Source organism: Oncorhynchus masou, chromosome 24 (genome assembly GCF_036934945.1).
Source record: "Oncorhynchus masou masou isolate Uvic2021 chromosome 24, UVic_Omas_1.1, whole genome shotgun sequence".
In the NCBI taxonomy this organism is placed as follows: domain Eukaryota; kingdom Metazoa; phylum Chordata; class Actinopteri; order Salmoniformes; family Salmonidae; genus Oncorhynchus; species Oncorhynchus masou.
The window spans coordinates 28,435,873-28,449,632 of NC_088235.1; the positions used below are offsets into that span (position 1 = coordinate 28,435,873).

Genomic DNA, 13,760 nt, shown 5'->3' on the forward strand with positions numbered 1-13,760 from the left:
GCTGTATTAGCTTCAGGGGCACACGTGTTCCACCATTGGGGTGTCAGGTCAGATAAAAGCTTTGGTCTGAGTGGGCGCTGCCCTCCCGTAGGGGTGGGAGGGCTAAGAGACCAGAGGTGGCCGTACTGGAGTTGGGGTGTAGGGTTTGAACATAGCCTAAAGGTAGGGAGAGGCAGTTCCTCTTTCTGCTCCGTAGGCAAGTACCATGGTCTTGAAGTGGATGTGAGCTTTGACTGGAAGCCAGTGGAGTGTGCGGTGGAGTAGGGTGACATGGGAGAACTTGGAAAGGTTGATATATTGCAGGAGCTTGATGGCACAATCAGGGAGCCCAGCCAACAGGGGGTTGCAGTAGTCCAAACGGGAGATGACAAGTGCTTGGATTAGGACCTGCGCCACTTCCTGTGTGTGAGGAATGGTCGTTCACTATGGACGATGTAGAGCATGAACTTGCAGGAGTGAGTTACTGCTTTGATGTTTGCAGAGAACAACAAGGTGATGTCCAGGGTCATGCAAGGGCCTTTGCACTTTGGGAGGGGGACACCGTGGAGTTGTCAACCGTGATGGGGAGATCTTGGAGCGGGCAGCCCTTCACCGGGAGGAAGAGCAGCTCCGTCTAGTTGAGGTTGAGCTTGAGGTGGTGGGCCAACATCTATCTGAGACATCTGCAAGGCACACAGAGATGCGTGCCGCCGCCTGGGTGTCAGAAGGGGGCCTAGAACCGAGTCCTGGGGACACCAGTATTGAGAGCATGTGGTGCAGACACAGATCCTTTCCATGTCACCTGGTAGGAGCGGCATGCCAGGTAGGATGCAATCCAAGAGTGTGCAAAGCCTGAGTCGCCCAACCCTGAAAGGGTGGAGAAGAGGATCTGGTGGTTCAGGGTGTCGAAAGCAGGAGATAGATCGAGGAGGATGAGAACAGAGGAGAGAGTCAGCTTTGGAAGAGCAGAGAGCCTCCGTGACACAGAGGAGAGCAGCCTCAGTTGAGTGACCCGTCTTGAAGCCTGACTGGTTAGGGTCAGAAGATTGTTCTGAGAGATATAGCGAGAGAGTTGGTCAGAGACAGCATGCTTAAGTATTTTGGAAAGAAAATAAAGGGATGCAGGTCTATAGTTTTTGACATAAGAGGGGTCGAAGTGTTGGTTTCTTGAAAAGGGGAGCGACTGGGCATTTTGATGTCAGAGAGCACGCAGTCAGTGGTCAAGGATGAGTTAATGAGGGAAGTGAGGAATGGTAGAAGGTCTCCAGAGATGGTCTGGAGGAGGGGATGGGGTTGAGTGTGCAGGTTGTTGGGTGGCCAGAGATTCACATGTCGCAGGATTTCATACGGAGAAAGATGTGAAGGCTTAGGGTAGTTTTGTGCAAGTGGCACCAGTGGACTCAATAGGCTGAGTGAATGAGGACAGGATGTCATCAACCTTATTTTCAAAGTGGTTGACAAAGTCATCCAGGGGGTTGAGGATTGAGAAGGTGGAAAATAATTTCAATGGGCAGAAGCTTGAAATTTAGAGGGATAGAAAGTGGCTTTAGAAGGAGTGAAAGGCTGATACATCTTCTAGAAGTTTAGTTGTAAAGTGGGGCAAAAAAGTATTTAGTCAGCCACCAATTGTGCAAGTTCTCCCACTTAAAAAGATTAGAGAGGCCTGTAATTTTCATCATAGGTACACTTCAACTATGACAGACAAAATGAGAAAAGAAATTCCAGAAAATCACATTGTAGGATTTTTTATGAATTTATTTGCAAATTATGGTGGAAAATAAGTATTTGGTCACCTACAAACAAGCAAGATTTCTGGCTCTCACAGACCTGTAACTTCTTCTTTAAGAGGCTCCTCTGTCCTCCACTCGTAACCTGTATTAATGCCACCTGTTTTAACTTGTTATCAGTATAAAAGACACCTGTCCACAACCTCAAACAGTCACACTCCAAACTCCACTATGGCCAAGACCAAAGAGCTGTCAAAGGACACCAGAAACAAAATTGTAGACCTGCACCAGGCTGGGAAGACTGAATCTGCAATAGGTAAACAGCTTGGTTTGAAGAAATCAACTGTGGGAGGAATTATTAGGAAATGGAAGACATACAAGACCACTGATAATCTCCCTCGATCTGGGGCTCCACGCAACATCTCACCCCGTGGGGTCAAAATGATCACAAGAACGGTGAGCAAAAATCCCAGAACCACACGGGGGGACCTAGTGAATGACCTGCAGAGAGATGGGACCAAAGTAACAAAGCCTACCATCAGCAACACACTACGCCGCCAGGGACTCAAATCCTGCAGTGCCAGACGTGTCCCCCTGCTTAAGCCAGTACATGTCCAGGCCCATCTGAAGTTTGCTAGAGAGCATTTGGATGATCCAGAAGAAGACTGGGAGAATGTCATATGGTCAGATCAAACCAAAAGAGAACTTTTTGGTAAAAACTCAACTCGTCGTGTTTGGAGGACAAAGAATGCTGAGTTGCATCCAAAGAACACCATACCTACTGTGAAGCATGGGGGTGGAAACATCATGCTTTGGGGCTGTTTTTCTACAAAGGGACCAGGACGACTGATCCGTATAAAGGAAAGAATGAATGGGGCCATGTATCGTGAGATTTTGAGTGAAAACCTCCTTCCATCAGCAAGGGCATTGAAGATGAAACGTGGCTGGGTCTTTCAGCATGACAATGATCCCAAACACACCGCAGTTTATTTAGTAAATATTTTCTTATGCACTGCATCAGATGATCTGGCCTCCACAATCATCCGACCTCAACCCTAATGACGTGGTGAGGGATGAGTTAGACCGCAGAGTGAAGGAAAAGCAGCCAACAAGTGCTCAGCATATGTGGAAACTCCTTCAAGACTGTTGGAAAAGCATTCCAGGTGAAGCTGGTTGAGAGAATGCCAAGAGTGTGCAAAGCTATCATCAAGTCAAAGGGTGGCGACTTTGAAGAATCTCAAATATAAATATATATTCTTTTAACACTTTTTTGGTTACTACATGATTCTATATGTGTTTGATGTCTTCACTATTATTCTACAATGTAGAAGATAGTAAAAAAGGCACTGTGTGTGCATATATATGATATCCCTCATCTGCATAGCCAAAGAAGCCCATAAGATAGGCTTCTCAGGCTTTGGTCAAATAAACACACACACACACACTAGAGCTGGGACGCCTACTGTGTAAGAGACGGTTCAGGATGAGACAGTCAGGAAAATAAAATAACTGTCAAAACCTTTTTTTATTTTAAGTGTTTTTTTAAAATGTTTTTTTTTTTGCTATTAGAATGGTGACCCCTGTGATCATTTGGCCGACAGATAACCGTCATAGGCCTGACTGACACACACACACACACACACACACACACACACACACACACACACACACACACACACAAAGAGTCTGCAGACTGAACTATCCTTTTTCCGAAGATGCAGATTCAGAGGGGTTGGGTTCAATGCTTAAGACACATTTCAGTTGAAGGCATTCAGTTGTACAACTGACTAGGTATCCCCCTTTCCCTTTCAGTTCGCTGCAGCTAGTGACTTTACCGAGCTGCAACAAACACTCAAACTGGACAGTTTTATCTCCAAATCTTCATTCAAAGACACAATCACATCTCTTACTGACAGTTATGGCAGCTTTGCGTGATGTATTGTTGTCTCTACCTTATTGCCTTTTGTCTGTGCCCAAAAACGTTTGTACCATGTTTTGTGCTGCTACCACATTGTGCTGCTGCCATGTTGTGTTGCTACCATGTTGTTGTCATGTTGTATTTCTGCCATGCTTTGTTGTTGTCTTAGGTAGGGCTGGGCGGTATACCATATTTTACTATATACCGGTATTTATGCATGGACCGGTTTGGGTTTTTACTTTACTTTCTATAACAGTATTTTAATGTTTGGTTTGTTAAATGTGATACTCTGTGTGTAACGTCCATTTTTATAGTTCACTCCGCTACTTGAGTCATCCCTCTCCACGCTGCTTTACACACAGACATAGTCCCAGAGACACTCTCGTTCAGTCGGCATGGTATTTTTTTATTTATTTAAAATTTTACCCCTTTTTCTCCCCAATTTCGTGGTATCCAATTGTTAGTAGCTACTATCTTGTCTCATCGCTACAACTCCCGTACGGGCTCGGGAGAGACGAAGGTTGAAAGTCATGCGTCCTCCGATACACAACCCAACCAAGCCACACTGCTTCTTAACACAGCGTGCATCCAACCCGGAAGCCAGCTGCACCAATGTGTCGGAGGAAACACTGTGCACCTGGCAACCTTGATTAGCGCGCACTGCGCCCGGCCCGCCACAGGAGTAGCGGTGAGACAAGGACATCCCTACCGGCCAAGCCCTCCCTAACCCGGAGGAAGCTAGGCCAATTGTTTGTGTTTCTTACATCTGCAAACAGATTTTCTATTATCTTAGCAAGTTAAGCTAAATCGTGTTAGCCACTAATGCAAATCGCTAATTAGCTGGCTAGCTAAGTAGCTAATACAAGTATTGAGTCAGAGCAAACGTAGCTAGCTAATACAGCTTGATACCAGTGCTGGTGGAGGCCTAAATCAGCATGTTGTTTGCGCAACAGTATCTTCTAAATCAAAGAGGAATAAGCAAAGCATGAATATGTTGGCTATATGAATAAAGATTTAATGTAGGCAAAGATTATAGGGTCCCCTAGGAAACACTGAACATCACTTGGTTCCTACCCTGTCACAATAACTCAATGGCATTTTCATTCATTGTCATGTCAAACAATACTGTATTCAAAGTGCCCACTATTATTTATATTTTATATAACTATAGAATTATAATAAACATTCTATTTCTGTGATTCCCAAAGTTCACCCAAGTGTTTTGATCTAAATCGCAATTGCAACATTTGGTTAAGAATAAGGTCTAGTTTCCCCCCCCTATATCGTGGCAGTGTGGAAATTATCTCAAATGAATGCAGAAAATGCAGTCATTTCTGGAAATGCAGGAAATTATTTTAGGTTGAAGTTGAATTGAACAGTATAAAACAATCAGAATGGAGAAAGACTAATTGAATACATGTGTTGCCACCCTAGGGTCACGCACTACTCAAAGAAAAAAGGAAAACTTTTATAAATAAAAAACATAAAATATCATCAAATTTGAAAAATACCATGATATTTTTGCCATATCGCCCAGCCCTAGTCTTAGGTCTCTCTTTATGTAGTGTTGTGGGGTCTCTCGTGATGTGTGTTCTGTCCTATATTATTATTGTATTTTTGATTTTTAATCCCCCGTCCTTGCAGGAGGCCTTTTGGTAGGCTGTCATTGTAAATAAGAATTTGTTCTTAACCGACTTGCCTAGTTAAATAAAAAGGTAAAAATATTTATATATATTTTTTTTAATTATGTAAACCCTCCAGCACACCAATCCCCTCAGCGCGTTGGGAAGTCAATTGCAATATATAGATTATCATCATTAACACTTTTCCCACAGTGCACCTCTCTGGGGAAGGGAACCTATGGGATCTATGTGTTGGGAGCGAGCGCACATTGGATGCTTTGTAATGGCCACTTTATTCTCCCAGTATGTGCATGTCCAAGGGTTTGGCTCCAACAGGAAGCCAAAGGTAATGAGTCGCACCCCCTTTTCCCCTCAGAACAGCCTCAATTCATCTGGCATGTGGTGCTCACCCAGAGATGCTGACCCATGTTGACTCCAATGCTTCCCACAGTTTTGTCAAGTTGGCAGGATGTCTTTTGTTGGTGGACCATTCTTGATACACACGGGAAACTGTTGAGTGTGAAAAACCCAGCACTTTTGCAGTTCTTGACACACTCAAACCGGTGCGCCTGGCACCTACTACCATACCTCATTCAAAGGCACTTAAATCTTTTGTTTTGCCCATTCATCCTTTGAATGGCACACATATACAATCCATGTCTCAAGGCTTACAAATCCTTCTTTAACCTGTCTCCTCCCCTTCATCTACACTGATTGAAGTGGATTTAACTAGTGACATCAATAAAGGATCATAGCTTTCAGCCGGATTCACCTGGATAAGTGTGTCTGACTCGATTTCAATCACACACACACTCTCTCAGCTTGCCTCTGTGAGGAACTACAGTCGTATCAGGTATCACGGAACATTTGGAATTGAAATAAAAGGGAGACGGGAAGGAAGAGAGGGGAAAAAAACAGTTATCAAATCTCATTAGTGTTATAAAAACATGGGAAAGTTTGCAGCACGCCTGACTTTGTGTGGAAGCGATTGGCTCAGCAGCTTTTTGCTGATCAAAGGGAATCACTCATTTAGAAATAAAAACCCAGTGAATTCTGGGTGCCGGGGCTCATCTAGAGTACAGGTCTTTACCATGTCCTCTCCGCTTTGCATCAGCCAACCAAAGGTAAAAGAAATGTGTGTATGTGTACAGTGTGTGTTCAACTAAGCAGAGTTTGCCCATGAACCATAACATTGCTTTTACGTTCCTTTGAGCAATGTGTCTAGGAGTTGTTTTTTGTTGTTGTTGGTACGCTGGGAATGTGGATTTGATATGTTGGTTCTGTCAGATTCATCTAGATACAGTAGGATACGTTTGGAGTACCTCTCTGATAGTAGACTTCCTCTGGGAAAGTTAAACAACTGGTTTAGAGATGGAGAGGGAAGATGGAGGGAGTGAGAGCGTTATCACTACCAAAGTGCATCCATCATCTCCGCCTGGCAAATAAAGGGCTTCAGCTTTTGTTATTACACTGAACAAAAATAGAAATGCAACATGTAAAGTGTTGGTCCCATGTTTATGAGCTGAAATAAAAGAATCCGGAAATGTTCAATATTCACAAAAAGCTTATTTCTCTAAAATGTTGTGCACAAATTTGATTACATCCCAGTTAGTGAGCATTTGTCTTTTGCCAAGATAATCCATCCACCTGATAGGTGTGGCATATCAAGAAGCTGGTTAAACGGCATGATTATTATACAGGCCACTCTAAAATGTGCAGTTTTGTCACACAACATAATGCTACAGATGTCTCAAGTTTTGAGGGAGCGTGCAATTGGAATGCTGACTGTAGGGATGTCCACCAGAGCTGTTGCCAGAGAATTGAATGTTCATTTCTCTACCATAAGCCGCCTCCAACTTTGTTTTAGAGAATTTGGCAGTACGGCCAACCGGCCTCACAACCGCACAACCACTGGGTTAATGGTATGGGCAGGCATAACCTACGGACGATGAAAACATTTGCATTTTATCAATGGAAATTTGAATGCATAGAGATACCGTGACGAGATCCTGAGGTCCATTGTTGTGCCATTCATCCGCCGCCATTACCTCATGTTTCATTATGATAATCAAATCAAACTTTATTTGTCACATGCGCCGAATACAACAGGCCTAGTAGACCTTACTGTGAAATGCTTACTTATAATCCCTTAACCAACAATGCAGTTCAAGAAAGAGTTAAGAAAATATTTCCAAATAACCAAATTAAAAGTAACACAATTAAATAACAATAAGGCTATATACGGGGTACCGGTACCGAGTCAATGTGCGGGGGTACAAGTTAGTCGAGGTAATTTGTACATTTAAGAAAGGGGTAAAGTGACTATGCATAGATAATAAACCGTGATTAGAAGTAATGTAAAAACAAATGTCAATATAAATAGTCCGGGTGGCCATTTGATTAATTGTTCAGCAGTCTTTTGGTTTGGGGCTAGAAGCTGTTAAAAGGAGCCTTTTGGTCCTAGACTTGGCGTTCCGGTACCACTTACTGTGACACTGCCTAGTATAGAGTTCCTGGATGGCAGGAAGCTTGGCCCCAGTGATGTACTGGGCCGTACACACTTCCCTCTATAACGCCTTACGGTCAGATGCCGAGCAGATGCCATACCAGGTGATAATGCCATCAGTCAGGGTGCTCTCGGTGGGGCAGCTGGAGAACCTTTTGAGGATCTGGGGACCCATGCCAAATCTTTTCAGTCTCCTGAATGGGAAAAGGTGTTGTTGTGCCCTCTTCACGACTGTCTCGGTGTGTTTGGACCATGATAAGTTTGTTGGTGATGTGGACACCAAGGAACTTGAAACTCTCGACCAGCTCCACTACAGCCCCTACAGTCAATGTTAATGAGGGCCTGTTTGGCCCGCCTTTTCCTGTAGTCCACGATCAGCTCCTTTGTCTTGCTCACATTGAGGGAGGTGTTGTTGTCCTGGCACCACTCTGCCAGGTCTCTGACCTCCTCCCTATAGGCCGTCTCATCTTTGTTGGTGATCAGGCCTACCACTGTTGTGTCGTTAGCCAATTTAATGATTGTGTTGGAGTCGTGATTGGCCACGCAGTCCTGGATGAACAGGGAGTACAGGAGGGGACGAAGCACACACCCCTGAGGGGCCCCAGTGTTGAGGATCAGCGTGGCAGACGGGTTGTTGCCTACCCTTACCGCCTGGGGGTGGCCATCCAGGAAGTTCAGGATCCAGTTGCAGAGGGAGGTGTTAAGACCCAGGATCCTTAGCTTAGTGATGAGCTTTGTGGGCACTATGGTGTTGAACGCTGAATAAACAGCATTCTCACATACAGTAGGTGTTCCTTTTGTCCAGGTGGGAAAGGGCAGTGTGGAGTGCGATTGAGATTGCGTCGTCTGTGGATCTGTTGGGGCGGTATGCAAATTGAAGTGGGTCTAGGGTATCTGGGATGATGCTGTTGATGTGAGCCATGACCAGCCTTTCAAAGCACTTCATGGCCACCGACGTGAGTGCTATGTGGCGGTAATCGTTTAGGCAGGTTACCTTCACTTCCTTGGGCACAGGGACTATTGTGGTCTGCTTGAAACATGTAGGTATTACAGACTTTTTATCATTTCTAAAAACCTGTTTTCACTTTGCCATTATGGGGTATTGTGTGAGACTGCTGAGGATTTAAAAAAATGTAATCCATTTTAGAATAAGGCTGTAACAAAATGTGGAAAAGGTCAAGGGGTCTGAAAACTTTCCGAAGGCACTGTACACACTGTATCTGTATTCCCAGTCATGTGAAATCCATAGATTAGGGCCTAATGAATTTATTGATTTCCTTATATAAACTGTAACTCTTTGAAATTGTTGCATGTTGCGTTTATATTTTTGTTCAGTATATTTTGTTTTCTTTCCTACTTTTCTCTGAGGTAAAAGAGAATAACCTCAGAAGGGCTCCCCAGCTTGGAGGCTACTACTCTAACTTAGAGATTTTACTTTTTAATCTGTGTAACTACTCTGTGTGTTCTCTGGCAGTTTGGAAATTACATTTTTCTTATTATTTTTTCCATGACACACATTTCTATAATAACTTCTTGTTGGTATTGTATGAGAACGCAACAATAATTTGCAGCTGCCATTAGTCTCTCATTTTGAAAGGAGTGAGACAGGGAGAGAGGGGAGGGATGGGGAGCTCATCTGTGGGGAGAACAAAACAGGAGTAATAATAGAGAGACTCAATCACAGCCTCTCTCTCTGACTCTATGGGCATCCCAGACCTTGTTCTGTCTGCATAGAGTCATTTCCAACGGAGAAGAAAAGTGGCTTTTGAGAAAGACAAAGACAGGGAATGGAGAACAAGTAATTTGCCTCCTCCATAAATGTCCTATAATCTTGTGCCGGAGAAGAATGCTGCGCTGCTCTGTCTCTCATCTCTCTCTCTCTATCCCTCTCTCTATATATTTTTCTTCTCCCTCCTTTCCATCATTTTCAGCACAGGGTGAAACAGAGCTGCGTGATTCTGGTGTTGTTGTTTCCTGCCGGGTAGTGATTTTCAGGCCCTGCTGCCAGTACAGTACAGTATCATGAAGTCTTGAATGACTGGCCCAGAGTTGCTGTGACCTGGTTGGCTGGTTGTAAATTGGAACATTTTGTTTATTAAAAACATTCTAGAACTCCATTTCTGTAATATCAGTAGTCTCTCTTTGAAATGCTATTCAAGAACAGGTGCATGGACCTTTTGTATCAGAAATACTTATTTTTACATGTTGCACACAGTGATACAACAAATCTGTGTTTTTAAGACTTGGAGAGGAATACACAAAGCCCCTTTCACACACAGCCAACAATGGCAAACAGTACTCATCAATCTAGTCCATTAAGAATAATAGTCATGTTTCCATAGTGATCTATTAGACAAATAAAACCCTGAGAACACACCACATAGACAACAAAGACTATATAGGATACAGCCATGGTCTGAGGCTATACGAAGCACTAGTAACAACGGGTGTCATTAAATCACTTCAAATGTATTTCCGTAACCATTTAGCTAGAATATAGAAGTTCAATGCTAAATCCATCAACTGAACTTCCCAGCAAAACATTGAATGACCTGATTCCTTTCTCTACCAATCGGATCATTGATGTCATATCAGCCATTACTTTACTCTCCAATACCAACATCCTGTCACTACTTATCAGGGGGTACACATCTGGAGGTAGCTGCCCAGGCCTGTACTACTCTGACCAGGGTGCATGTTATGTCTTCACACCACACTGCAGTGGCAGAGATACAAGAGCAGACTTGTATCTAAGTTAAGTTCGGGAGCCAGCCAAACAGGCTCGACTATCTCTCTGCTGAGGTCGTGTCACCTGTCGTGTCCCATCATTTCTGGTTTCACCTTGATACACTGTGGCTCCGCTTCCTGACAGAGTGGAGTGGAACCGAGCAGGGCAGTGACATGTTTCCCCTCAGGGGAGAACAGGAAGGAAGGTTTCTCACCTAGTCAATGTGCTAGGTACAACAAAAAACAGTTATCTAGGCCAGGGCATATGTTGGGTGTTAGTTTACTAGTTACTCCATTCAACAACTTAACACAGAAATGGGATACAAGAAAAACTAGGATGTCTTGATCTGCAAATTGAATTTGTGTTTGTTTAGTACACTAGGATCCGGTGTTAGTGTGTCCCTTACCTGGTATACATGGTAAGCGTTGGCAGCGCGGCCTTGCAGAAACACAGAGGGAATCCAGACATTGATTAGAGCACGGTGAGCCCTGGGTTTGAGAAGTACACAGTAGAGGGTAAAGACACTGTAGTATTCATGGCAGGAAACATATCATTCATTACAAATACTACTAAAGTAAGGGTCTTCAAGACATGTCAAGAATTCACTACTATTACTATGCTTATACGAAGATTATTCAGTCAGGAATTATAACCATGAAGTGCAACAATATTTGCCTGGCTACCCATCCACATCTCTCCTATCAAACGCCATCCCCACTAACGTTTCTTCTACATGATGAATGTATGGAGAGATTGATAGAGCAGCAGAATTCAATTCAGGATGATTTGTCTGGCAAGTAGAGTATAAAACCATGGTAACTTTTACCTTGGTGTCCCAGGGGCAGCAGGTAATTTCAAAAAGGGCTACTACCTACATTAAAACTCCTTGCGGAGACCTTTCATTAAGGAAATGGAAAGAACCCTAAGGGAGATAAATTGTTACCCAGAGGACACACTGTTTCAGACACCTAGGGTGTGTACAAAATCAGAAACTATCCCTTATATAGTACACTACTTTTGACTAGAGCTCTATGGGCCCTGGTCAAAAGTAGTCCACTATATAGGGAATAGGCTGCCATTTCAGGCACCCAGTAATAGCCAGGTGTTACAGCCCTCTTAACCTCTAATCCTGTTAGATCTGTTTAATGAGGGGCAGAACTGATTTAAACAGCACAGTGACATAGCAACAGCCTCCCTCCCTCTCTCATCACAAAGGTTGAACTGTGTTCTTTATTCACCGGAACAAATTAGGACAGTCATCATGAGGGTGCCCACCTCAACTCTGTTTTACCACTCCTCTCTTAATGAGACAAGGGTCATCCCTGGATCAGGAGAGCTACTGTAGTGTCAACAGGCTTTCTTTACAACTAGACATTTACAATATGAAAATTGTAGCCATTAAGCAGACGCTCTTATCCAGAGAGACTTACAGCTAGTGCATTCATCTTAAAGCGCAATTACGCCACTTTTCAACCTCATATTCATTATCTCCAGCATCTTAGCAGTGTCTACATATGTGAAAACTACGTGTTTCTATGATCCGTGGTTAAAAACATATAGCCCTAAAAAATGCTTCTCTCTGACATCACAGAACGAGTTTCTAGCCAGAGGCAGGGTATATCTAGCCTGAGGCAGGGTATATATAACCAGAGGCAGGGTATATCTAACCAGAGGCAGGGTATATCTAGCCAGAGGCAGGTTATATCTAACCAGAGGCAGGGTATATCTAGCCAGAGGCAGGGTATATCTAGCCAGAGGCAGGGTATATCTAACCAGAGGCAGGGTATATCTAGCCAGAGGCAGGGTATATCTAACCAGAGGCAGGGTATATCTAACCAGAGGCAGGGTATATCTAGCCAGAGGCAGGGTATATCTAGCCAGAGGCAGGGTATATCTAACCAGAGGCAGGGTATATCTAACCAGAGGCAGGGTATATCTAGCCAGAGGCAGGGTATATCTAGCCAGAGGCAGGGCAAATCTAACCAGAGGCAGGGTATTTCTAGCCAGAGGCAGGGTATATCTAACCAGAGGCAGGGTATATCTAACCAGAGGCAGGGTATATCTAACCAGAGGCAGGGCATATCTAACCAGAGGCAGGGTATATCTAACCAGAGGCAGGGCATATCTAACCAGAGGCAGGGTATATCTAACCAGAGGCAGGGTATATCTAGCCAGAGGCAGGGCATATCTAGCCAGAGGCAGGGTATATCTAGCCAGAGGCAGGGTATATCTAACCAGAGGCAGGGTATATCTAACCAGAGGCAGGGCATATCTAACCAGAGGCAGGGTATATCTAGCCAGAGGCAGGGCATATCTAGCCAGAGGCAGGGTATATCTAGCCAGAGGCAGGGTATATCTAACCAGAGGCAGGGTATATCTAACCAGAGGCAGGGTATATCTAGCCAGAGGCAGGGTATATCTAGCCAGAGGCAGGGTATTTCTAGCCAGAGGCAGGGCATATCTAGCCAGAGGCAGGGTATTTCTAGCCAGAGGCAGGGTATATCTAGCCAGAGGCAGGGTATTTCTAGCCAGAGGCAGGGTATTTCTAGCCAGAGGCAGGGTATTTCTAGCCAGAGGGAGGTTTTATCTAGCCAGAGGCAGGGTATTTCTAGCCAGAGGCAGGGTATTTCTAGCCAGAGGCAGGTTATATCTAGCCAGAGGCAGGGTATATCTAGCCAGAGGGAGGTTATATCTAGCCAGAGGCAGGTTATATCTAGCCAGAGGCAGGTTATATCTAGCCAGAGGCAGGGTATTTCTAGCCAGAGGCAGGTTATATCTAGCCAGAGGCAGGGTATTTCTAGCCAGAGGCAGGGCATATCTAGCCAGAGGCAGGGCATATCTAGCCAGAGGCAGGGTATATCTAGCCAGAGGCAGGTTATATCTAGCCAGAGGCAGGGTATTTCTAGCCAGAGGCAGGTTATATCTAGCCAGAGGCAGGGTATTTCTAGCCAGAGGCAGGGCATATCTAGCCAGAGGCAGGGCATATCTAGCCAGAGGCAGGGTATATCTAGCCAGAGGCAGGGTATATCTAACCAGAGGCAGGGTATATCTAACCAGAGGCAGGGTATATCTAGCCAGAGGCAGGGTATATCTAGCCAGAGGCAGGGTATTTCTAGCCAGAGGCAGGGCATATCTAGCCAGAGGCAGGGTATTTCTAGCCAGAGGCAGGGTATATCTAGCCAGAGGCAGGGTATTTCTAGCCAGAGGCAGGGTATTTCTAGCCAGAGGCAGGGTATTTCTAGCCAGAGGGAGGTTTTATCTAGCCAGAGGCAGGGTATTT

At 44.5% G+C, this 13,760-nt stretch overlaps 1 protein-coding gene across 1 annotated transcript in view; it reads right to left on the reverse strand.

Moving 5' to 3' along the window:
* The window catches only part of LOC135511983 (sorting nexin-29-like), a 212,777-nt gene that overhangs the window by 42,326 nt on the left and 156,691 nt on the right, over nucleotides 1–13,760 (reverse strand). The window contains exon 18 of the mRNA XM_064933535.1: nucleotides 10,887–10,968. Within this exon, the coding sequence (XP_064789607.1) occupies nucleotides 10,887–10,968 (82 nt within the window). The remainder of the gene's footprint in view (nucleotides 1–10,886; nucleotides 10,969–13,760) is intronic.